Here is a 24,710-nt window from a genome sequence, read left to right as displayed (position 1 = left end):
CTAGTACTTAATGGCAAATAAACCTGGTAAACATCTTGCAGCCCTCACCAAATCAGTTTAATTTAAAAAGATAAAGATACAAATGCGTTAATTACAAAATGTATTTCAGAAGAACAGAATATGAGTTGGCCTACTGTATGTTATCTGGCAATGGGCAATGCCATAGTCTGTAGGTGTGTTCATATAGCTGACAAGATATGCGTAGAAGTCCCATTCCATTATTTTATATGATATGAGTTTCTAGTAAGAAGAATATAATTGAACTTAGTTGAATAAAATAGAAATTATATTTTTCCCATTCCAGAGCAAGTGCGCATATGAAAAGTCTAAGTTGAGCATAAATGTGATCATTTCAAATAGGTCTATATGCTACATTTAGAGTTATTTGGCAACTTTAGTTGTGAATGATACAAACTTTAGACTGTCTTAAAAATTAAAACATATATGGGCTGCATGATGCGACAATACGCTATTGATCATTTGAGAAAGTCACAAAAAGCTCTTCCTTGCTAGTTTCAATTTAGAATGGCCCATTATCAAACGGGCAGGAACAAGGCATTCGAATAGCGAATGGAGGCCGCTTTCCCACCGGCAGGCTACTCCGGTTATTTCACTTCATGCCTCAACCACTGTTTGAGGAGCATGCAGCCTCTTGCTGCTCGAAAGGTGATATTCCGCCCAAACTCTGTATGCCGTGCGCCCTCCAACCATGTTCCTGCAGCCAGCCAGTGGTTCATATGGGAAACCAAGTGAAATCTGTTCGGGAACATTGATAGTAACATGTTTTCACAACAAACATATTTCATTAAACTGTTGACTGCCCCCATCTCTGCATGCTCCAGAAAGGAATTGAAGGTGAGAGAAGAGATGAAATGCATGATGGTGAGATATTCTGTTGCTTAAAGTAATGTGTCAGCCTATTAATTATGAAAAAAAAAAAATTTAATCAATAAACCAACAGCTTCGCCTAGGCCTAAAAGTTCTCTCCCACACTCAAATATATACATTTTTGAGCGTAGCACAAGGTAACTAGTCCACCCAGTATATGCATAATAATACAGTCCACACTCAAAGGTGAATATCAGTACCAAAGAAACTTAAATCAGTAAAAAAAACAAAATATATATATCCTGTTATGTGTAATATGTGGTGCACTATGTCACAACCATTATTTTTATTCAGTTTGTTTTTTTGTGTGGGGGGGGGGGGGGGGGGGGCTATGCATATGTATCATTTATGCATATTTGGATTTGTTTAACACTTTTTTGGTTACTACATAATTGCATATGTGTTATTTCATAGTTTTGATGTCTACAATGTAGAAAAGCCCTTGAATGAGTAGGTGTGTCCAAACATTTGAGTGGTCCTGTACGTAAAATAAGGTATGTTTTTAAAATTATTAATACTTTTTTTTTTTATTCTAAAAACCTGTTTTTGCTTTGTCATTATGGAGTATTGTGTGTGGATTGCTGAGTATTATTTTTTATTTAATCAAGAGACAACATTCACAAATTCTACAGCACAACGGCATGTCTTAAGTGTAAAACTAACAATGACTCAATAAGAAGGTAGCATGGCGGTTCAGAATGCATCGTGAAAAAGCATATAAATTAATGTCCCTAAAACTGACTAAATAATAGTACCTCTACGCTGATCTGCTCACTCGTGTGCAACAACATCCACACTGGATAACTCAAAACAGCTTGTAAAGGCTAGAGAATTGTATAGACAAAGACAACCAACACAGTCAACACCAAAACATAGCAGAGAGTAAACACAGAAAGAATAGAGAACCTAAAGGAAAATGAAGAGACTCTTTCACTGACACGGATGACCTTTTTCACCACCCTGTACGGTAAGCGTGGAAACCGAATTGCTAAAATCTATAAATGATAAATTAGGCGTGCTTGGGCGTAAAAAGATGGAAGGCGAGCCTTTCAAATGAGAAAAATAAACGAAAAAGCTGAAACTAAACTGTCAATGTTATTGAACTTAAAATAGAGAACAAGATAAGAGAATACCTTATTTGATATACAGACAATATCAAAGCGCGAAAATTTGGTGCTCTGGAGTTAATTATTTTATATATATTTTTCACAGAAATAATAAAATACAACAATTAATACTTTAACTATACAGTGCCTTGCGAAAGTATTCGGCCCCCTTGAACTTTGCGACCTTTTGCCACATTTCAGGCTTCAAACATAAAGATATAAAACTGTATTTTTTTGTGAAGAATCAACAACAAGTGGGACACAATCATGAAGTGGAACGACATTTATTGGATATTTCAAACTTTTTTAACAAATCAAAAACTGAAAAATTGGCCGTGCAAAATTATTCAGCCCCTTTACTTTCAGTGCAAACTGACAGGAAACGTATGATCTCTGCAAACAAAGGTTTCTGTACCAAATATTAAGTTCTGCTTTTCTGATGTATCATATACTTGTCATGCAATAAAATGCAAATTAATTACTTACAAATCAAACAGTGATTTTTCTGGATTATTGTTTTAGATTCCGTCTTTCACAGTTGAAGTGTACCTATGATAAAAATCACAGACCTACATGCTTTGTAAGTAGGAAAACCTGCAAAATCGGCAGTGTATCAAATACTTGTTCTCCCCACTGTGTGTGTGTGTGTGTATATATATATACAGTGCCTTGCGAAAGTATTCGGCCCCCTTGAACTTTGCGAACTTTTGCCACATTTCAGGCTTCAAACATAAAGATATAAAATTGTATTTTTTTGTGAAGAATCAACAACAAGTGGGACACAATCATGAAGTGGAACGACATTTATTGGATATTTCAAACTTTTTTAACAAATCAAAAACTGAAAAATAGGCGTGCAAAATTATTCAGCCCCTTTACTTTCAGTGCAGCAAACTCTCTCCAGAAGTTCAGTGAGGATCTCTGAATGATCCAATGTTGACCTAAATGACTAATGATGATAAATACTGTGTGTAATCAAGTCTCCGTATGAATGCACCTGCACTGTGATAGTCTCAGAGGTCCGTTAAAAGCGCAGCGAGCATCATGAAGAACAAGGAATACACCAGGCAGGTCCGAGATACTGTTGTGAAGAAGTTTAAAGCCGGATTTGGATACAAAAAGATTTCCCAAGTTTAAACATCCCAAGGAGCACTGTGCAAGCGATAATATTGAAATGGAAGGAGTATCAGACCACTGCAAATCTACCAAGACCTGGCCGTCCCTCTAAACTTTCAGCTCATACAAGGAGAAGACTGATCAGAGATGCAGCCAAGAGGCCCATGATCACTCTGGATGAACTGCAGAGATCTACAGCTGAGGTGGGAGACTCTGTCCATAGGACAACAATCAGTCGTATATTGCACAAATCTGGCCTTTATGGAAGAGTGGCAAGAAGAAAGCCATTTCTTAAAGATATCCATAAAAAGTGCCGTTTAAAGTTTGCCACAAGCCACCTGGGAGACACATCAAACATGTGGAAGAAGGTGCTCTGGTCAGATGAAACCAAAATTTAACTTTTTGGCAACAATGCAAGACGTTATGTTTGGCGTAAAAGCAACACAGCTGAACACACCATCCCCACTGTCAAACATGGTGGTGGCAGCATCATGGTTTGGGCCTGCTTTTCTTCAGCAGGGACAGGGAAGATGGTTAAAATTGATGGGAAGATGGATGGAGCCAAATACAGGACCATTCTGGAAGAAAACCTGATGGAGTCTGCAAAAGACCTGAGACTAGGACGGAGACTTGTCTTCCAACAAGACAACGATCCAAAACATAAAGCAAAATGTACAATGGAATGGTTCAAAAATAAACATATCCAGGTGTTAGAATGGCCAAGTCAAAGTCCAGACCTGAATCCAATCGAGAATCTGTAGAAAGAACTGAAAACTGCTGTTCACAAATGCTCTCCATCCAACCTCACTGAGCTCGAGCTGTTTTGCAAGGAGGAATGGGAAAAAATGTCAGTCTCTCGATGTGCAAAACTAATAGAGACATACCCCAAGCGACTTACAGCTGTAATCGCAGCAAAAGGTGGCGCTACAAAGTATTAACTTAAGGGGGCTGAATAATTTTGCACGCCCAATTTTTCCGTTTTTGATTTGTTAAAAAAGTTTGAAATATCCAATAAATGTCGTTCCACTTCATGATTGTGTCCCACTTGTTGTTGATTCTTCACAAAAAAATACAGTTTTATATCTTTATGTTTGAAGCCTGAAATGTGGCAAAAGGTTGCAAAGTTCAAGGGGGCTGAATACTTTCGCAAGGCACTGTAAATACACTATACTATTCAAGTTAGGGAATGTTGTAAAATAATTGGTATTATATTTTTTACGTATAGTATTTATAAATAGATAAAAGATAGGATAATTCATGAAATAATAAATCCCCAAATACAAGGAACTCGTACACAAAGTACCCAAAGCCAAAAAGTAGGCAGTAATCAACAAGGTAGAAATAAAAACACTACAAACAAGAGGACATAAAAAAGGCACAGTATGCGGCACAGGATGTTGGTGGTACCTTCATTGGGGAGGATGGGCTCGTGGTGAAGGCGGGAGCGGAATTTGTGGAATGGTATCAAATACACCAAACACATGGTTTCCTACTGCAAGTAGGCTATGCAGCCATGACAGAAAGTTGAACGCAGTCAGAGACTCACTGATGCAGCACCACCCCATCAAGAGTCTGAGCCTGCCTGGTAGAGTAGGCCCAAAAGTCTAAGCCCCCGAATGGGTGAGCATAATATACTAGGATTTTCTCAAAGCTGCTAATGAGAGTGGAGTACCCGCAGGTACTGGCATTGCTGGCTACACTGGCTGCAGTAACCCATGGGGAGGGAGTCACACTCGGACAATCAGAGAGAGCATATTATTGTGGCCTTGGTTGCACAGAATAATCAAAATGGTCTAACTGCACAGAGGTTCTTGAGAAGATTGGTCATAACGGTGGACCAGCGTGTGTGGGTGTTGGGGGGGGAAGAGCTCTATAAGCTAGGACTAGATATTGGTTAATTAAATATTCCCATTCCTGCTCAATTTGTAAATAGCCAAACTGTTTTACACATTCACACGTCTTCCCTTGAGTTGGGGCCCGGGATGGAACAACTGTTGAAAATGTTAGCTTGTGTTTGTGTGTGCGAAAGGTCGATCTATGGGTGGAAGGAGAGAGGGGCAGAGGTGTTTGTTTGGATGGGGTGGGTTGAGTGAGTCTATGCATCCCACATCTGTTGACAAAATGTAGAATTCATACTGCCAGCCCTTGTTACAGGTGACAATCCTTCGTAGAAGTGCTGATATTATTATGCAAATTATTCGTCAATTGTGGGAATAAATTAAGATATGCAATGTTTTTTTATATATACATTTTTAAATAACTAGATGCAGTAAAACAGAGGTGAAGGCGTTCAAAATGCTGTTGGCTGAGAATCTGGTTCTGTACTGTAAGTGGCAACGTGCTATTTTTAAAGGATCAAATCAAATGTTATTGGTCACATACACATATTTAGCAGATGTTATTGCACGCGTAGCGAACTGCTTGTGTTCCTAGCTTCAACAGTGCAGTAGTATCTAAACATTCACAACAATACACAAATCTAAAAGTAAAAGAATGTAATTAAGAAATATATAAATATTAGGATGAGCAATGTCAGAGTGGCATTGACTAAAATACAGTAGAATAGAATACAGTATATACATACGAGATGAGTAAAACAGTATGTAAACATTATTAAAGTGACTAGTTTTCCATTATTAAAGTGGCCAGTGATTCCATGTCTATGTATATAAGGCAGCAGCCTCTAAGGTGCAGGGTTGAGTATCCGGGTGGTAACCTGCTAGTGATGGCTATTTAACAGTCTGATGGCCTTGAGATTGAAAAATAGCTTCTGTTTCTCATTCCCAGGATGTTGTCCTTGATAATCTTTTTGGCCTTCGTGTGACATCAGGTGTTGTAGATTTTCTGGAGGGCAAGCAGTGTGCCCCCTGTGATGCGTTGGGCAGATCACACCATTCTCTGGAGAGCCCTACGGTTGCAGGCGGTGCAGTTGCCGTAAAGGGTGGTGATACAGCCAGACAGGATGCTCTCAATTGTGCATCTGTAAAAGTTTCTGAGGGCCTTAGGGACCATGCCGAATTTCTTCAGCCTCCAGTGATTGAAGAGGCACTGTTGCGCCTTCTTCACCACACTGTCTGTGTGGGTGGACCATTTCAGATTGTCAGTGATGTGTATGCCGAGGAACTTAAAGCTTTCCACCTTCTTCACTGCGGTCCCGTCGATGTGGATAGGGGAGTACTTCCTCTGCTGTTTTTTGAAGTCCACGATCAGCTCCTTTGTTTTTGTTGACGTTGAGGGAGAGGTTATTTTCCTGGCACCACTCTGCCAGGGAACTCACCTCCTCCCTGTAGGCTGGGCCCGTACCTCTTAAAGGCCCTAGGATCCATGTGTACAGGGATGGCCAGCTAGTCACTGGGACGACAACCCAACCTGGGATGGGGGAGGTTTTAGCTGGTGGAATATTGGAGAACAATTAGAGGTCACATGTGACGAATAGACGAGTAGACCTTACTGTGACATGCTTACTTACAAGCCCTTAACCAACAATGCAGTTTTAAGAAAATACCTAAGAAAAATGAAAGAGAAAAAATTGAAAAACATAATTAAAGAGCAGCAGTAAATAACAATAACGGGGCTATATACAGGGGGTACTGGTACAGAGTCAATGTGTCAATGTGCGTGGGCACCGGTGTCGAGGTAATTATGTACATGCAGGTAGCGTTATTAAAGTGGCTAGGCATAGGTCTTAACAGAGAGTAGCATCAGCATGGAGGGGGGGTGCAAATAGTCTGGGTATCCATTTAAATAGTTGTTCAGGAGTGTTATGGCTTGGGGGTAGAAGTTGTTTAGAAGCCTCTTGGACCTAGACCTGCCGTGCGGTAGCAGAGAGAACAGTCTATGACTAGGGTGGTTGGAGTCTTTGACAATTTTTAGGGCCTTCCTCTGACACCACCTGGTATAGAGGTCCTGGATGCCAGGGAGCTGAACCCCGGTGATGTGCTGGGCTGTACGCACTACCCTCTGTAGTGCCTTGCGGTCGGAGCAGTTGCAATACCAGGCAGTGATGCAACCCGTCAGGATGTTCTCGATGGTGCAGCTGCAAAAACCTTTGGTATGGGATCTGAGGACCCATGCCAAATATTTTCAGTCTCCTAAGGGGGAATAGGTGTTGTTGTGCCCTCTTCACAACTGTCTTGGTGTGCTTGGACCATGTTAGGTTGTTGGTGATGTGGATGCCAAGGAATTTGAAGCTCTTAACCTGCTCCACTACAGCCCCGTCGATTAGACTGGGGGCGTGCTCGGTCTTGCTTTTCCTGTAGTCTACAATCAACTCCTTTTTCTTGATCACGTTGAGGGAGAGGTTGTTGTCCTTGCACCACACGGTCACCTCCTCCCTATAGGCTGTCTCATCATTGTCGGTGATCAGGCCTACAACTGTTGAGTCATCAGCAAACATAATGACGGTGTTGGTGTTGTACCTGGGTATGCAGTCATGAGCGAACAGGGAGTACAGGAGGGGACTGGGCACACACCCCCTGAGGGGCCCCCGTGTTGAGGATCAGCGTGGCGGATGTGTTGTTACCTACCCTTACCACCTGGGGGCTGCCTGTCAGGAAGTATAGGATCCAGTTGCAGAGGGAGGTGTTTAGTCCCAGGGTCCTTTGCTTAGTGATGAGCACTATGGTGTTGAACGCTGAGCTGTAGTCAATGAATAGCATTCTCACATAGGTGTTTCTTTTGTACAGACATGACTGCTACAGGGTCGGTAGTCATTTAGGCAGGTTACTTTAGTGTTCTTGGGCACAGGGACTACGGTTGTCTGCTTGAAATATGTTGGTATTACAGACTCAGACAGGAAGAGGTTGAAAATGACACTTGCCAGTTGGTCAGCGCATGCTCGGAGTACACGTCCTGGTAATCCGTCTGGCCCAGCAGCCTTGTGAATGTTGACCTGTTTAAAGGTCTTACATCGGCTGCGGGGAGGGTGATCACACAGTCATCCAGAACAACCTGTGCTCTCATGCATGTTTCAGTGTTACCTCGAAGTGAGCATATAAATTATTTAGCTAGTCTAGTAGGCTCGTGTCACTTGGCAGCTCTCGGCTGTGCTTCCCTTTGTAGTCTGTAATAGTTTGCAAGCCCTGCCACATCCGACAAGCATCAGAGCCGGTGTAGTACAAGTCAATCTTAGTAGTGTATTGACACTTTGCCTGTTTGATGGTTCGTCGCAGGGCATAGCGGGATTTCTTAGAATCTTCCGGGTTAGAGTCCCCCACCTTGAAAGCAGCAGCTCTACCCTTTAGCTCAGTGCATATGTTGCCTGTAATCCATGGTTTCTGGTTGGGGTATGTACGTACAGTTACTGTGGGGACGACGTCCTCTATGCACTTATTGATAAGCCAGTGACTGATGTGGTGTACTCCTCAATGACATTGGAAGAATCCCTGAACATATTCCAGTCTGTGCTAGCAAAACAGTCCTGTAGTTTAGCATCTGCTTCATCTGACCACTTTTTTATTGACCGAGTCACTGGTGCTTCCTGCTTTAATTCTTGCTTGTAAGCAGGAATCCGGAGGATAGAGTTAAGGTCAGATTTGCTAAATGGAGGACGAGGGAGAGCTTTGTATGCGTCTCTGTGTGTGGAGTAAAGGTGGTCTAGAGTTTTCCCCTCTGGTTGCACATTTAACATGCTGATAGAAATTCAGTAAAACCGATTTAAGTTTCCCTGCATTAAAGTCACTGGACACTTGGAGCGCCGCCTCTGGATGAGCATTTTCCTGTTTGCTTATGGCAGTAATACAGCTCATTTAGTGCGGTTTTAGTGCCAACCTCGCTCTCTGGTGGAATGTAGACAGCTACGAAAATGTTTTATGATAACTCTCTCGGTAGATAGTGTGGTCTACAGCTTATGTACTCTACATCAGGCGAACAAAACCATGAGACTTCCTTAGATATTGTGTACCAGCTGTTGTTTACATAAATGCATAGGCCCCCGTCCTGTGTCTTACCAGAGGCTGCTGTTCTGTCTTGCTGATAGAGTGTATAACCCGCCAGCTGTATGTTCTTAATGTCATCGTTCAGCCACGACTCTGTGAAATATAAGATATTACAGTTTTTAATGTCCCGTTGGTAGGATGTAAGTGCTTTCAGTTCGTCCTATTTATTTTCCAGCGATATAACGTTAGCTAGCAGAACGGAAGGCAAGGGAAGATTAGCCACTCGTCACCTGATCCTCGCAAGGAACCCTGATCTTTTGCCTCGAAATCTCAGTTTCCTTCTCCAGCGAATCACAGGGATCAGGGCCTGGTCGGGTGTCTGCAGTATATCCCTTGCGTCCGACTCATTGAAGAAGAATTCCTCGTCCAATTTGAGGTGAATAAACCAAGTTCTGATGTTCAGAAGCTCTTTTCGGTCATACGAGACGTTAGCAGCAACATTATGTACATAACATTAGATCACTGTCCCACCCACATTATGCTTAACAGTGAAAATATCATGGTACAGCTATATGGACACTCAGTTATCATGGTATTTCTTAATGGTAAGTTTACAAACATATTATGGTATGTACATGTATAATCTAAACTTGTATCTCATTATGGCAAGTGGTGAAATAAGTATAGCTGGTTATAATTGTAATGGTTTAGCAGATAATAATAAAAGACAATAAGTCTTTACCTGGCTTCCTTCCCCTAGAAGGAATATAATATCTATTGTTTACAGGAAACTCATTCTACATTCAGTTGTATGGAAAAATGACTGGGGGCGAAATATATTTCTCCCATGGGCAAAGAAACTCAAAAGGGGTGATGATATTAATGAACAATAATTTTGATCCGAATATGCAAACTGCTCAAACAGATCAGCAAGGAAGGTGGATCATTTTAAATATGCTACTGGACCCATACACAGATCTGGCTCATTGATCTACATGGTCCAAATAATGATGATCCACGCTTCTTCAATAATATATACACTACCGTTCAAAAGTTTGGGGTCACTTAGAAATGTCCTTGTTTTTGAAAGAATAGTCATTTACAACATTAACAATGTCTACACTGTATTTCTGATCAATTTGATGTTATTTTAATGGACAAAAAATGAGCTTTTCTTTAAAAAACAAGGACATTTCTAAGTGACCCCAAACTTTTGAACGGCAGTGTATAATAATTTATCGAGCTTACAGGCAATACATGACTCAATTATTACAGTAGGAGATTATAACACGGTTTTAAGTACCTCAATGGACTGTAAAGGAATTCACACCACAAACTATCACGCTCATGCACTTAAGGAAATTACGAATATTATGGATATATTGGAACTAGCGGGTATATGGAGGCTTAAATATCCTGACCTAGTGAGATATACATGGAGGAGGCTCAATCAAGCAAGTCGTCTTGACTAATTCCTTATGTCATTTTCGTTGCCAGCAAATGTTTAAAGAGTGTTGATTGGTGACAGAATGCGGTCGGACCATCAAATAATTGGTATACACATTACTCTTACAGAATTTCTGTAAGGGCGAGGATACTGGAAATATCGTCAAAGCTTACTGCATGACAACTTGTTTTTAACCAAGACAGAATAATTTATACCTGCCTTTTCCCTACAGAACATAGGTACAGCAGATACCCTTATTGTTTGGGACACTTTTAAAAGTGCTCCTGATGAGGTGGCGGATGGTCTCCTGAGGGATCTCCTCCCAGACCTGGACTAAAGCATCCGCCAACTCCTAGACAGTCTGTGGTGCAACATGGCGTTGGTGGATGGAGCGAGACATGATGTCCCAGATGTGCTCAATTGGAATCAGGTCTGGGGAACGGGCGGGCCAGTCCATAGCATCAATGCCTTCCTCTTGCAGGAACTGCTGATACACTCCAGCCACATGAGGTCTAGCATTGTCTTGCATTAGGAGGAACCCAGGGCCAACCGCACCAGCATATGGTCTCACAAGGGGTCTGTGGATCTCATCTCGGTACCTAATGGCAGTCAGGCTACCTCTGGCGAGCACATGGAGGGCTGTGCGGCCCCCCAAAGAAATGCCACCCCACACCATGACTGACCCACCGCCAAACCGGTCATGCTGGAGGACGTTGCAGGCAGCAGAACGTTCTCCACGGCGTCTCCAGACTGTCACGTCTGTCACATGTGCTCAGTGTGAACCTGCTTTCATCTGTGAAGAGCACAGGGCGCCAGTGGCGAATTTGCCAATCTTGGTGTTCTCCGGCAAATGCCAAACGTCCTGCACGGTGTTGGGCTGTAAGCACAACCCCCACCTGTGGACGTCGGGCCCTCATACCACCCTCATGGAGTCTGTTTCTGACCGTTTGAGCAGACACATGCACATTTGTGGCCTGCTGGAGGTCCTTTTGCAGGGCTCTGGCAGTGCTCCTCCTTGCACAAAGGCGGAGGTAGCGGTCCTGCTGCTGGATTGTTGCTCTCCTACGGCCTCCTCCACGTCTCCTGATGTGCTTGACTGTCTCCTGGTAGCGCCTCCATGCTCTGGACACTACGCTGACAGACACAGCAAACCTTCTTGCCACAGCTCGCATTGATGTGCCTTCCTGGATGAGCTGCACTACCTGAGCCACTTGTGTGGGTTGTAGACTCCGTCTCATGCTACCACTAGAGTGAAAGCACCGCCAGCATTCAAAAGTGACCAAAACATCAGCCAGGAAGCATAGGAACTGAGAAGTTGTCTGTGGTCCCCACCTGCAAAACCACTCCTTTATTGGGGGTGTCTTGCTAATTGCCTATAATTTCCACCTGTTGTCTATTCCATTTGCACAACAGCATGTGAAATTTATTGCCAATCAGTGTTGCTTCCTAAGTGGACAGTTTGATTTCACAGAAGTGTGATTGACTTGGAGTTACATTGTGTTGTTTAAGTGTTCCCTTTATTTTTTTGAGCAGTGTATTATAAAAATAAGGCGAACTGGAATACAGGGAAAAATACACTAAATTATTATTTTTTATCTTCAACATAGAAGTGCGACCAACAATAATTTACTTAAACTTGCTATAAATGACAGAGTCATCCATGATTCATGTTTTAATTTCAGTCTCCTCCATCTCCATGAACTAAAGTTAATTGTAAGGATTTTTTTTCTATTAATAGTGTAAAATCAACAGCCATACAGAAAGACTCATGTGAAGGCCTTAATTACAGAGGAATAAGGAAAACTTCAGGGCTGGGTGGCACACCAGTTGAGTTATATCAAATATTTTTTCGATGTACTCAAAGTTCTGTTTTAACCAATCCTATAAAAGCGGTAGACTATCTGATACTCAGCAAGAAGGTCTGAATTCACTATTACTGAAATAGGACCCAGGTGGTAAATACAGTATAAAGATCCAGTCCACCTAAAAAAACCCTTACACACTGTTGTGATGCCAAAATCCTAGCAAAATGCATAGAGCATATAATTAAATGCCTGGACCATTAGAATTTTGAAGAATCTCTTATACAATGGGTTAAAGTTATATATAGTAACCCCAGGTGTAAAATAGTAAATAATGGCTACTTATCAGACAGTATTAAATTGTAAAGAAGGGTAAAACAAGGATGTCCATGATAGACATTTCTATTTATTACGGCCATCGAAAAGTTAGCTATTAAAATCAGATCCAACAAAAATATCAAAGGGCTAGAAATCCAGGGCTTAAAAACAAAGGTATGCTGATGATTCATGTTTTCTTTTAAATCCGCTATTTGGATCCCTGCACAGCCTCACAGAGGATCTATATAACATTTCTAACCTCTCTCGATTATAACCGAATTATGATAAATGCACCATATTTTATATTGGATTGCTAAAAATAAAAGTTTGCCATTATCGTGTTGTTTACCAATAAAATGGTCAGACGGTGAAGTGGACATACTTGGTATTCATATCCCAAAAGAAAGAAATGATCTCGCTACAATACATTTTAATAGAAAGTTAGCCAAATTAGATAAAATCTTGTTACTATGGAAAGGACAACCTGTCTATTTGTGGAAAAATCACCCTGATTAATTATTTAGTCATATCCCAGTTTACCTATTTGATTATGGCCCTGCCTACACCTAATGACATGTTTTTTTAAATTATATGAGCAAAGACTATTGAACTTTTTTTGGAATGACAAGCCAGACAAAAATTAAACGGGCGTATTTATATAATGAATATGAATTAGAGGGGAAGAAATTATCAATTACTAAAGCATTGGAACACTTAATAAAGGCTTAAATCATACAAAAACTATACTTAAATCCGAACTGGTTCTCTAGCAGATTGGTAACAATAGTTCACCTTGTGTTCAAGAATGGACTTCTTCCCATCATTCAGATTACAACCTTTCACTTTTGATTATTTAAAAATGAAATAATCTCCAAAATATTGCTATTTTTAAAAGAAGCAATAGAAAGGGGCAGCAGGTAGCCTAGTGGTTAGAGCGTTGGACTAGTAACCGAAAGGTTGCAAGATTGAATCCCCAAGCTGACAAGGTAAAAATCTGTCGTTCTGCCCCTGAACAAGGCAGTTAACCCACTGTTCCTAGGCCGTCATTGAAAATAAGAATTTGTTCTTAACTGATTTGCCTCGTTAAATAAATAAAAAATAAAAAAAAATAGCTGGGTGCAATTTCACTTTAAAAATCTTTGTAAATTATATCATAAATAAGACTGGTCGAGTTACGTCACACATGCAGTTAACAAATATATATGGAAATGCCTGCTCTATTTTTATTTTATTTTTTATTTTACCTTTATTTAACCAGGCAAGTCAGTTAAGAACAAATTCTTATTTTCAATGACGGCCTGGGAACAGTGGGTTAACTGCCTGTTCAGGGGCAGAACGACAGATTTGTACCTTGTCAGCTCGGGGGTTTGAACTCACAACCTTCCGGTTACTAGTCCAACGCTCTAACCACTAGGCTACCCTGCCGCCCCAAAATTACCAAAATTACAAATGATTGCAGCATTACTACAAAAATGGACGAGGCAAATGGAAAGGGGAGAAGGTAAGGAACATGTCTGTCGGCCTTGCATTAAAGACAAAAATTGGCTATGAATAAATTATTTTAATAAATTATGAATAAAACAGTATACCAGTTTGATTTAAGGAACAAAAAAATTGACAGCTGCGCCCACACAGGTTGCAAAATAGTTGGGAGGAGATTTTCGACACACCGATTCCATGGCACATGGTTTATGACCTGATACACAAAACGACGCCAGATATCAAAACTTTTGAGTTTTTCCATTTAAATTATTATACAAATTCTTGCACCCAATAGAATGTTATATTCAGTATATGGGGTATACAACCATCCTAACTGCAGATTTAGCTGCGAAAAGACAATCATTAGATCACTGGTTTTGGTACTGCCCATATGTACACTACATGACCAAAAGTAAGCAGACACCTACTTGTTGAACATCTCATGGGCATTAATAGGGAGTTGGTCCTCCCCTATGCTTCTATACCAGCTTCCACTCTTCTGGGAAGGCTTTCAACTAGATGTTGGAACATTGCTGTGGTGACTTGCTTCCATTCAGCCACAAGAGCATTAGTGAGGTTGGGCACTGACTTTGGGTGATTAGGCCTAGCTATCAGTCTGCGTTACAATTCATCCCAAAGGTGTTCGATGTGGTTGAGGTCAGGGCTCTGTGCAGGCCAGTCAAGTTCTTCCCCACCGATCTCGACAAACCATTTTTGTATGGACCTCGCTTTGTGCACGGGGGCATTGCCATGATGAAACAGGAAAAGGCCTTCCCCAAACTGTTGCCATGATGTTAGAAGCACAGAATTGTCTAGAATGTCATTGTATGCTGCGGCGTTAAGAATTTCCTTCACTGGAACTAAGGGGCCTGAACCATGAAAAACCGCCCCAGACCATTATTCCTCCTCCAACAAACTTTACAGTTGGCACTATGCATTGGGGCAGGTAGCGTTCTCATGGCATCCGCCAAACCCAGACTCATCCATCGGACTGCCAGATGGTGAAGTGCGATTCATCACTACAGAGAACGCATTTCGACTGCGCCAGACTCCAATGGCAGCAAGCTTTACACCACTCCAGCCGACGCTTGGATCTGCCAAGACAGCAGCTCCTCTTCCTGGGGTCCAGCAAAATTAAGGCAGTTTATACCATTTTAAAAACAATACATTCACTTCAGATTTCACAACACATTAAGTGTGTGCCCTCAGACTACTACTCTACTACCACATAAAATTTAAAATCCTTGTGTACGTGTGTGTATAGTTTATCGTGTGTGTGTATGCATGTGTCTGTGCCTGTGTTTGTGTCTCTTCACAGTCCCTGCTGTTCCATAAAGTATATTTGTTTCTGTTTGTATCTCATTCTACTGTTTGCATTAGGTATTTGACATGGAATAAAGTCCCATGTAGTACTGTGCGCCTCCGATAGTCTGTTCTGAACTTGGAGACTGTGAAGAGACCTCCGGTGGCATGTCTTGTGGGGTATGCATGGGTGTCAGTAGCGCCAGTAGTTCAAACAGACAGCTCAGTGCATTCAACATGTCAATACCTCTCACAAATACAAGGAGTGATGAATTCAATCTCTACTCCACATTTAGCCAATTTTCCAAAATCCCTCTTTGTGGCACTTGACCACACGACTGAACAGTAGTCCAGGTGCGACAAAACTAGGGCCTGTAGGACCTGCATTGTTGATAGTGCTGTTAACCTTTTGCGACATGGGGGCAGTATTTTCATTTTTGGATAAAAAATGTTCCCATTTTAAACGGGACATTTTGTCATGACAAGATGCTCGACTATGCATATAATCGACAGCTTTGGATAGAAAACACTCTGACGTTTCCAAAACTGCAAAGATATTGTCTGTGAGTGCAACAGAACTGATGTTACAGGCGAAACCCAGATTAAAATCCAATCAGGAAGTGCGGCATTTTTTGAAAGCGCTACGAATGAGCTTACGCTTTCTACGTATTCCCCAAGGTGTCTACAGCATTGTGACGTCTTTTTACGCATTTATGTTGAAGAATAGCCGTAAGGGACCACATTGAGCAAGTGGTCACATGATGGCTCCCGCAGAAAATCTTGCGTAAAGTACTGAGGTAGCCATTATTCCAATCGCTTCTAATGAGAAACCAATTGTCCCGACGGATATATTATCGAATAGATATGTGAAAAACACCTTGAGGATTGATTCTAAACAACGTTTGCCATGTTTCTGTCTATATTATATTATGGAGCTAATTTGGAAAAAAGTTTGGCGTTGTAGTGACCGCATTTTCCGGTCGATTTCTCAGCCAAACGTGAAGAACAAACGGGAGCTATTTCGCCTACAAAAATAATATTTTTGGAAAAAGGAACATTTGCTATCTAACTGGGAGTCTCCTGAGTGAAAACATCCGAAGTTCTTCAAAGGTAAATGATTTAATTTGATTGCTTTTCTTATTTTCGTGAAAATGTTGCCTGCCGCTAGCAGAGCCTAGCATAGCATTATGCCATGATAAACTTACACAAATGCTTGTCTAGCGTTGGCTGTAAAGCATATTTTGAAAATCTGAGATGACAGTGTGATTAACAAAAGGCTAAGCTGAGTCTCAATATATTTCATTTGTGATTTTCATGAATAGGAAGATTTATGTCCTCTGCGTTATGCTAATTATTTTGAGGCGATGATTACGCTCCCGGATCCGGGTTTGAGAGTCACAAGAAGTTTAAGAAGGTAGAGCAACACTTTATTATGGACAGACTTCTCCCCATCTTAACTACTGTTGTATCAATATGTTTTGACCATGACCATTTACAATCCAGGGTTACTCCAAGCAGTTTAGTCACCTCAACTTGCTCAATTTCCACATGATTTATTACAAGATTTAGTTGAGGTTAAGGGTACAGTGAATGACTTGTCCCAAATACAATGCTTTTAGTTTTTCAAATATTTAGGACCTTATTCCTTGCCACCCATTCTGAAACTAACTGCAGCTCTTTGTTAAGTGTTGCAGTCATTTCAGTCGCTGTAGTAGCTGATGTGCATAGTGTTGAGTTATCTGCATACATAGACAAATGGGCTTTACTCAAAGCCAGTGGCATGTCGTTAGTCCAGATTGATTTAAAACGTTTTGCAGAAGTATTCTCATACTCAGTCATTGGACTGCTCAGCCGAAAGAGTGTCCCACTGTTTGGGACAGTGGGTGTATTTGTATGTGTACCTCCGGGCGTCGACGATGTTCTTTAGCTCCTGTGCTTTGCGTGCGGCGATGTGGAGTACAGCTTCTGGAATCTCAGCCAATCGGGCAACATTTAGCCCATAGCTCTGCCCAGCCGCCCCCTCAGTCAGCTGGTACAGGAAGGTGATGAACTCTGGCTGCACCTCAACGTCTACACACACGCACACACAAAGGTATAAACACAACTTCGCTATGGTTAGCCTTACTGGACTTAAGTCAACCGTCCTAACTAACCCTTCATAAACCCACAGCCTTGGTTAAACTCTACACAAGGTTATTTATATAAATAATGGGGCCAATGTGTGACATTGTTTAATTGTTTTGAAACAAAAATAAAAAGGAGTTGTATGCAGTTCTATGTGTAGTTAGAGGAATAATAGTGAATATATGCAAATTGGCCCATAATTCCACCTATACTATAACATATGGCTAGGACTACACATCCTTCAAGCAGGGTTCATACAGACATTGGCAAGTCAAATTCAAGGACTTTCAGGGACTTTTTCAAGTACTTATTTGAAATGTTTAAGGACCTCAACGTTATACAATTGTACAATTTACATAACTGTACGTATTCCATGACAGACTGACCAGGTGAAAGCTTTGATCCCTTATTGTTAAATCCGCTTCAATCAGTGTAGATGAAGGGGAGGAGACAGGTTAAAGAAGGATTTTTAAGCCTTGAGACAAGTGAGAAATGGATTGTGTTTGTGTGCCATTCAGAGGGTGAATGAGCAAGACAAGTTCAAGTGCCTTTGAACAAGGTATGGCAGTAAGTGACAGGTGCACCAATTTGTGTAAACAACTGCACTGGTGTTTTTTTCACGCTCAACAGTTTCCATTGTGTATCAAGAATGGTCCACCACCCAAAGGACATCCAGCCAACTTGACACAACTGTAGGAAGCATTGGAGTCAACATGGGCCAGCATCCCTGTGGTGCTTTCGACACCTTGTAGAGTCCATGTCCAGATGAATTGAGGCTGTTCTAAGGGCAAAAAAGGGGAGGGGTTGACCAACGAACACAATTGCATTTTATCGATAGCAATTTGAATACACAGATATACTGTGATGAGATTCTGAGTCGTGCCCATTGTCGTGTCATTCATCCGCCACCATCACCTCATGTTTTAGCATGATAATGCACAACCCCATGTCACAAGGATCTGTACACAATTCCTAGAAGCTGAAAATGTCCCAGTTCTTCTGGCCTGCATACTCAGACATGTCACCCATTAAGCATGTTTGGGATGCTCTGGATTGACGTGTACGACAGCATGTTCCAGTTCCCGCAAATATCCAGCAACTTGCACAGCCATTGAAGAGGAGTGGGACAACATTCCACAGGCCACAATCAACAGCCTGATCAACTCTATGTGAAGGAGTGGTCACACCAGATACTGACTGGTTTTCTGATCCACGCCCCAACCATTTTTTAAAGGTATCTGTATTCACAGTCATGTAAAATCCATTGATTAGGGCTTAATAAATTAATTTCAATTATTTCCTTATATGAACTGTAACTCAGTAAATTCTTTGAAATCGTTGCATTTATATTCTTGTTCGGTGTAGCAGACGTAGGCACACAAGGGTAAGGTAAGACCCAGATGCAGACTGTCGAAGTAACAATGTTTATTGTAGCAACAGGGGCAGGCAAGACAGGTCAAGGCAGGCAGGGGTCGAAGATCCAGGTTAAGGCAAAGGTACAGGACGGCAGGCGGACTCCAGGTCAGGCAGAGTTCAGTTATCCAGAGGTGGAGCAAAGGTACAGGACAGCAGGCAGGCTCAGGGTCAGGCAGAGAGGTCAGACGGGCGGGTACAGGGTCAGAACATGCAAAGGTCAAGAACCAGGAGGATGAGGAAAGAGAGGCTAGGAAATGATAGGAGCTTAGAGGAAACACGCTGGTTAGTTTGCATGAACAAGATGAACTGGCAACAAACAGACAGAGAAAAGGGAAGATGGGCGACACCTGGAGAGGGGTGGAGACAAGCACAAGCACAAGGACAGGTGAAACAGATCAGGGCGTGACACTATGTTCATGAATAGCGGTAACATTAAATCTCACAATTTATGTTTTTATAATGAGAAAGAAATAAAAAAAGGGGTTCCTTTTGTAATGGAAGGATTTGTATGGAAAGCCAAGTTGAAGCCAACATTAGATGTTGTCGTTCACATAATAACCGCACTGCAACAGAGTAGAGCAACACCCTTCAATTGAAGCAAAGGGAAAATGACAAAAATGGACACATCTCCCACTGGCTGAATCCACGTTGTTTCCACATAATTTCAATGAAACTACATTGAACCAAGGTGGAATAGACATTGAATTGAAGTCTGTGCCCAGTTGGCTCTCAAAAAAAGTAATTAAATAAATCACAGATAATTATAAGGGAGCAGGACGTATAAATTGGCAACAATAATTACAATGACTTATCAAGCACCAAATTGAGGAAATGTCTGATTTTAAAGGTAGGCTCATTCCAGTATTTACATTTCTGAGCCCCATATTCAAGTAGGTTACTTCAAGCCCCTTGTATTGTTTAAAATTGCAGGTGTAACATGTAAACCAAAATGTATTTGTCATGTTATTTCAATACCAGATCATATTGTGAATAAGCCCTATGTAATTTGTTATACTTATACAGATCAATTCATAGGAATCTCGTTGGGTGTTGCACAATAGTCTATCCTACACAATTGCGCACAGTAGAATGTGTTCAATCCAAGGCATAAAAACATATGAAAAGATAAAACCATTACCTTGATACTTTCTGTTACATCTAATGAGACACCTTACCCATAATGAGACATTTTTATTTTATTTAACCTTTATTTAACTAGGCAAGTCAGTTAAGAACAAATTCTTATTTGCAATGACGGCCTACCCCGGGCAAACCCAGATGACTCTGGGCCAATCAAGCGCCGCCCTATGGGACTCTCAATCAAGTCCGGATGTGATGTAGCCTGGTTTTGAACCAGGTACTGCAGTGACACCTCTTGCACTGAGATGCAGTGGCTTAGACCACTGTGCCACCTGGGAGCCCAAATCAAGCAGACAACAAGATGATCAACATCAATTCACTAGGGATATTAGAGCCAACGTGGATCCAAGCCCATTGTCTTCACCGGCTGTCACGTTCTGACCTTAGTTACTTTTTTATGTCTCTATTTTAGTTGGTCAGGGCGTGAGTTGGGGTGGGCATTCTATGTTGTTTTTCCCTGGCTGCGGGGAGTATCCAACCAGGTAGGGTTGTGCAGGCTCGGTGCTCGAGACCTCAAGTGCGCCTCCATGGTCCGGTCTATCCGGTGCCTCCTCCACGCACCAGCCCTCAGGTGGCATCCCCCCGCACCAGGCTGTCTCTCCGTCTCCTCCCTACAGGTGCTCCCACCTGTCCAGCGCTGCCAGAGTCTCCCGTCTGTCCTGAGCTGCCAGAGTCTTCCGTCTGTCCTGAGCTGCCAGAGTCGCCTGCCTGACCAGAGCTGCCAGAGTCGCCTGCCAGTCAGGAGCTACCAGAGCCTCCAGTCAGTCAGGAGCTGCCAGAGCCGTCCGTTACTCCGGTGCTGCCGGAATCGCCCGTCACTCCGGCGCTGCCGGAATTGCCTTTCACTCCGGAGCTGCCGGAGTCTCTCGCCTGTCCGGTGCTGCCGGAATCTCCCGTCCATTCGGGACCCGTTGCTAGGGTCCCCAAACCGGGGTCGGTGGCGAGGGTCGCCACTCATAAGGTGCCACATACAGTGCCTTGCGAAAGTATTCGGCCCCCTTGAACGTTGCGACCTTTTGCCACATTTCAGGCTTCAAACATAAAGATATAAAACTGTATTTTTTTGTGGAGAATCAACAACAAGTGGGACACAATCATGAAGTGGAACGACATTTATTGGATATTTCAAACTTTTTTAACAAATCAAAAACTGAAAAATTGGGCGTGCAAAATTATTCAGCCCCTTTACTTTCAGCGCAGCAAACTCTCTCCAGAAGTTCAGTGAGGATCTCTGAATGATCCACGCCCAATTTTTCATTTTTTGATTTGTTAAAAAAGTTTGAAATATCCAATAAATGTCGTTCCACTTCATGATTGTGTCCCACTTGTTGTTGATTCTTCACAAAAAAATACAGTTTTATATCTTTATGTTTGAAGCCTGAAATGTGGCAAAAGGTCGCAAAGTTCGAGGGGGCCGAATACTTTCGCAAGGCACTGTAAGTGGGATGAGACTATGGTGGAGTGGGGTCCACGTCCCGCTCCAGAACCGCCACCATGGTAAATGCCCACCCAGACCCTCCCCTATAGGTTCAGGTTTTGCGGCCAGAGTCCGCACCTTTGGGGGGGGGGGGGGGTACTGTCACGTTCTGACCTTAGTTCCTTTTTTATGTCTTTATTTTAGTTGGTCAGGGCGTGAGTTGGGGTGGGCATTCTAAGTTGTTTTTCTATGTTTTGTTCTGTTGCTATATTTCTATGTGTTTGGCCTAGTATGGTTCTCAATCAGAGGCAAGTGTCAGTCATTGTCTCTGATTGGGAGCCATATTTAGGTAGCCTGTTTTCTATTGTGTTTTGTGGGTGGTTATACTTTCTGTTTAGTGTGTTTTGCACCTGACGGAGCTGTTTCGGTTGTGCTTTTTGTTTCTTTGTTTGATCTTGTTCAGTTTAAATAAATAATATGAACAAGTACCACGCTGCGCTTTGGTCCTCAGCTTCTTCCACCGACGATCGTTACACCGGCGTAACGAATGACAACAAAATACTCTGGACATTCCTTAAACAGCTTTTTTTTCCAGCACTTGGGCTGTTGTTGCATTGCATGCACAACAACTGACTGTCATTCGGAAAATTATTTCCTGGATCAGACGATGATGTGAAAATATCACGCCGTAATTAAACAACTCGACACTAAATACGCATCCAACAAGTATTATGCATAAGTATTGAAGAGCCACGTTAATGACTGTATCGATTTAAGTTGTAAGTATCACGATAACGTGACTCTGTTAGAAGCATTCGATTTAGCAAATCGCATTCATTTTGGGGGATTTGTATGCCCATGAAAACTGTTTTCACGCTGTAAGATAAGTAGACACAAAATGTTACGTAGTTACACTGCATTTCTGAGATCTTTATACAAAAACAACTGTCCGACAGCTAGACCCAGGATTCTTACAGGGTTCAAGTTCAATGTCTAATTTATTAATGCTTAATATACAACATAATGACAACTTGCCATAAATGCAAAGACAGACAATGTATGTTTTATGTCACACGATTCTGGACAAATCCGTCAAGACACCAACCATGAGAAAGGACTAAACAAAAAAATTTTGCCAGATTATTATCAATGACTTATAACAGCTGTAATACGTTGTCAAGTGTAGGAAATCCTCACGGGTGCCCTTGTTTATAGAAAGACCCACAAGCATGTACACACATAAACACACACACACCACCAGCATACCGTCTGTGGCGATGTCTGGTTCATTGAGGAGGAAGGCCATGTGGAAGTTGCCTACATGCAGAGGATACACCTTCTCCAGCTCACACAGAGGTGGGTAGTGGGTCACAAACAGAGTTAGAGACTTCACCTGAGAGGGGTAAGGGGGAGGAAAGTGGATGGGGGGAGAGAGGATGGGGAGAGAAAGGGAGAGAGGGTGATAGAGACCGAGGGAGAGCAAGAGATGGAGGTCAAACATTCAACAGTAAGTGAACAATCATATTTTCAATTTCATTGAGATCACCTGTATAAATAAAAATAAAAGTGTATATGACCCTATTCAATCAACCCAGGTAATAATTTATCTTCATGCTATTGCTTTACACTTATTGTGAAACCTATTCTGAGACACATAGACACAGAGGTCTCAGACACAGAGAGAGGAGAGGCAGGGAGGCAAGAGGAAGGGAGGAAAGAGGAGGATAAATAGAGATGAGTAGTCACCTGGTGGCAACTTTTCCTGACCTGAAGAGGAGAGGAGCATTATACTGGGGAACTTACTACCTGTATCATAGCCAGCACTATAAATATGTGTATGTGTGTGCCAATTTGTGTACCTTGGTTAACCTGCTGTCTGGTGTTCAAGGTAAAAGGCCATTATAGCACTATGGGCTGGTTACCCAGACACAGGCTATGCCTAGTCTTGGACTAAAAAGCTATTTCAACTGAGAATCTCCATTGGTCAGGTTTTTCAGCACTAAACTAGGCTTAATCTGTGTCCGGGAAACCGGGCCTATTTTTATTCATTTTGTGCCTTTATTTAACTAGGCAAGTAAGTTAAGAACAAATTAATATTTACAATGACGCCATTTACATTTCACAGTCTGCACTGTTACACCCATCATGTGAGAACTGGTTTTGGAATTTGGCCCTGGAAATGGCTTGAAATGGTTAATTACAATTAACACCACAATACCAACCCCTGTTAGACTACAATGAGTTCTATTAGATGAGTGGCCGCACCCTGACCTCTAACCTCTGAGGGTCATCAGAAGGGCAAGTGGGGTTGTCCTGGCAATCTGTTGTTGACCTTAGGATACACGATTGGGGCGGCAGGTAGCCTAGTGGTTAGAGCGTTGGACTAGTAACAGAAAGGTTGCAAGATTGAATCGCCGAGCAGGTAAAAAAAACTCTCATTCTGCCCCTGAACAAGGCAGTTAACCCACTGTTCCTAGGCCGTCATTGAAAATAAGAATTTGTTCTTAACTGACTTGCCTAGTTAAATAAAGGTTTGTTTAAATAAATAAATAAATGTGCTAGATATGTAACATTATTATGTTAAAAGGCTGCCAAAGGAGATTAGTGCTAGGCTGGAACTAAAGCCTGCACACCATGTATCTCACCAGACCAAGTGCTGGTTCTGTGACTGCCAACAGAACTCCTCTGAGCTCTCTCTTTCTCAGAGTCTCTGGGAGAGCTTTGCTATGGCAACCAGAGTCTTTCTCTCTTCTCCCTCCCTCTCCACATCCCCAGAGAAAGAGAGAGAATGTTGAACTTCAAGGCTGTCTGTTCACAATGCTCCAATCAGAGTGTTAGGTAACAAGACACATACATAACTACAATCTACCTCACAGGTGAGCATAGGAGACCGGGACAGACTGGTTACTATGACAACCAGGACTCCTGTTCTGATGCAGACTCATGTCGGATGGTGATGAGGGTGATGATGATTGTGTGGAAAAGAAGGAGGAGAAGGAATAGGGGTAGGTGGTGATGGTGATAGTGTGTGTATTATGGACTGGAAAACACAGAAATGCATCAGGGGTATTTACAATATCTACCTAGTATTGCTTACAAAATGAAGGAGAAGTAAAAGCCCTGAAACAGTGCCATGTTTGTCTTTTTATAAACTCCTTCCTTTGAAGTTGTTCAAACAAAGCAATGCTATTACACAACAGGTCGTTAGCCTGTGCTTTTCTAGCCAAACCACCGCCAAAAACATCCCAGAAAGGCTTAGCTTCTACTTAAACATTT

The 24,710-nt window shown here is 42.0% G+C and overlaps 1 protein-coding gene across 6 annotated transcripts in view; it reads right to left on the bottom strand.

Moving 5' to 3' along the window:
- The window catches only part of msh3 (mutS homolog 3 (E. coli)), a 131,409-nt gene that overhangs the window by 2,640 nt on the left and 104,059 nt on the right, over positions 1 to 24,710 (bottom strand). For 3 of the 6 annotated variants that reach the window (XR_016496706.1, XM_021606650.3, XM_036980256.2), the window contains 2 exons: positions 22,701 to 22,827; positions 17,239 to 17,407 (listed from right to left, as the gene is read on the bottom strand). The exons of 2 other annotated variants lie outside the window; for them this stretch is intronic. Coding sequence is in view for 2 of the 4 variants with exons in the window: in XM_021606650.3 (XP_021462325.3) it covers positions 17,239 to 17,407; positions 22,701 to 22,827 (296 nt within the window). In the remaining 2 variants the exon portion in view is untranslated. Of the gene's footprint in view, positions 1 to 6,324; positions 6,501 to 9,058; positions 9,140 to 17,238; positions 17,408 to 22,700; positions 22,828 to 24,710 lie in introns of those variants that run through there. One more of the 6 variants, XR_016496705.1, reaches the window with a different exon arrangement.

This window comes from Oncorhynchus mykiss, chromosome 6, assembly GCF_057628025.1.
Source record: "Oncorhynchus mykiss isolate SJ-2025 chromosome 6, ASM5762802v1, whole genome shotgun sequence".
NCBI lineage: Eukaryota > Metazoa > Chordata > Actinopteri > Salmoniformes > Salmonidae > Oncorhynchus > Oncorhynchus mykiss.
The sequence above is the reverse complement of the archived record's forward strand: the minus strand, read 5'-3'. Positions and strand labels throughout refer to the sequence as shown.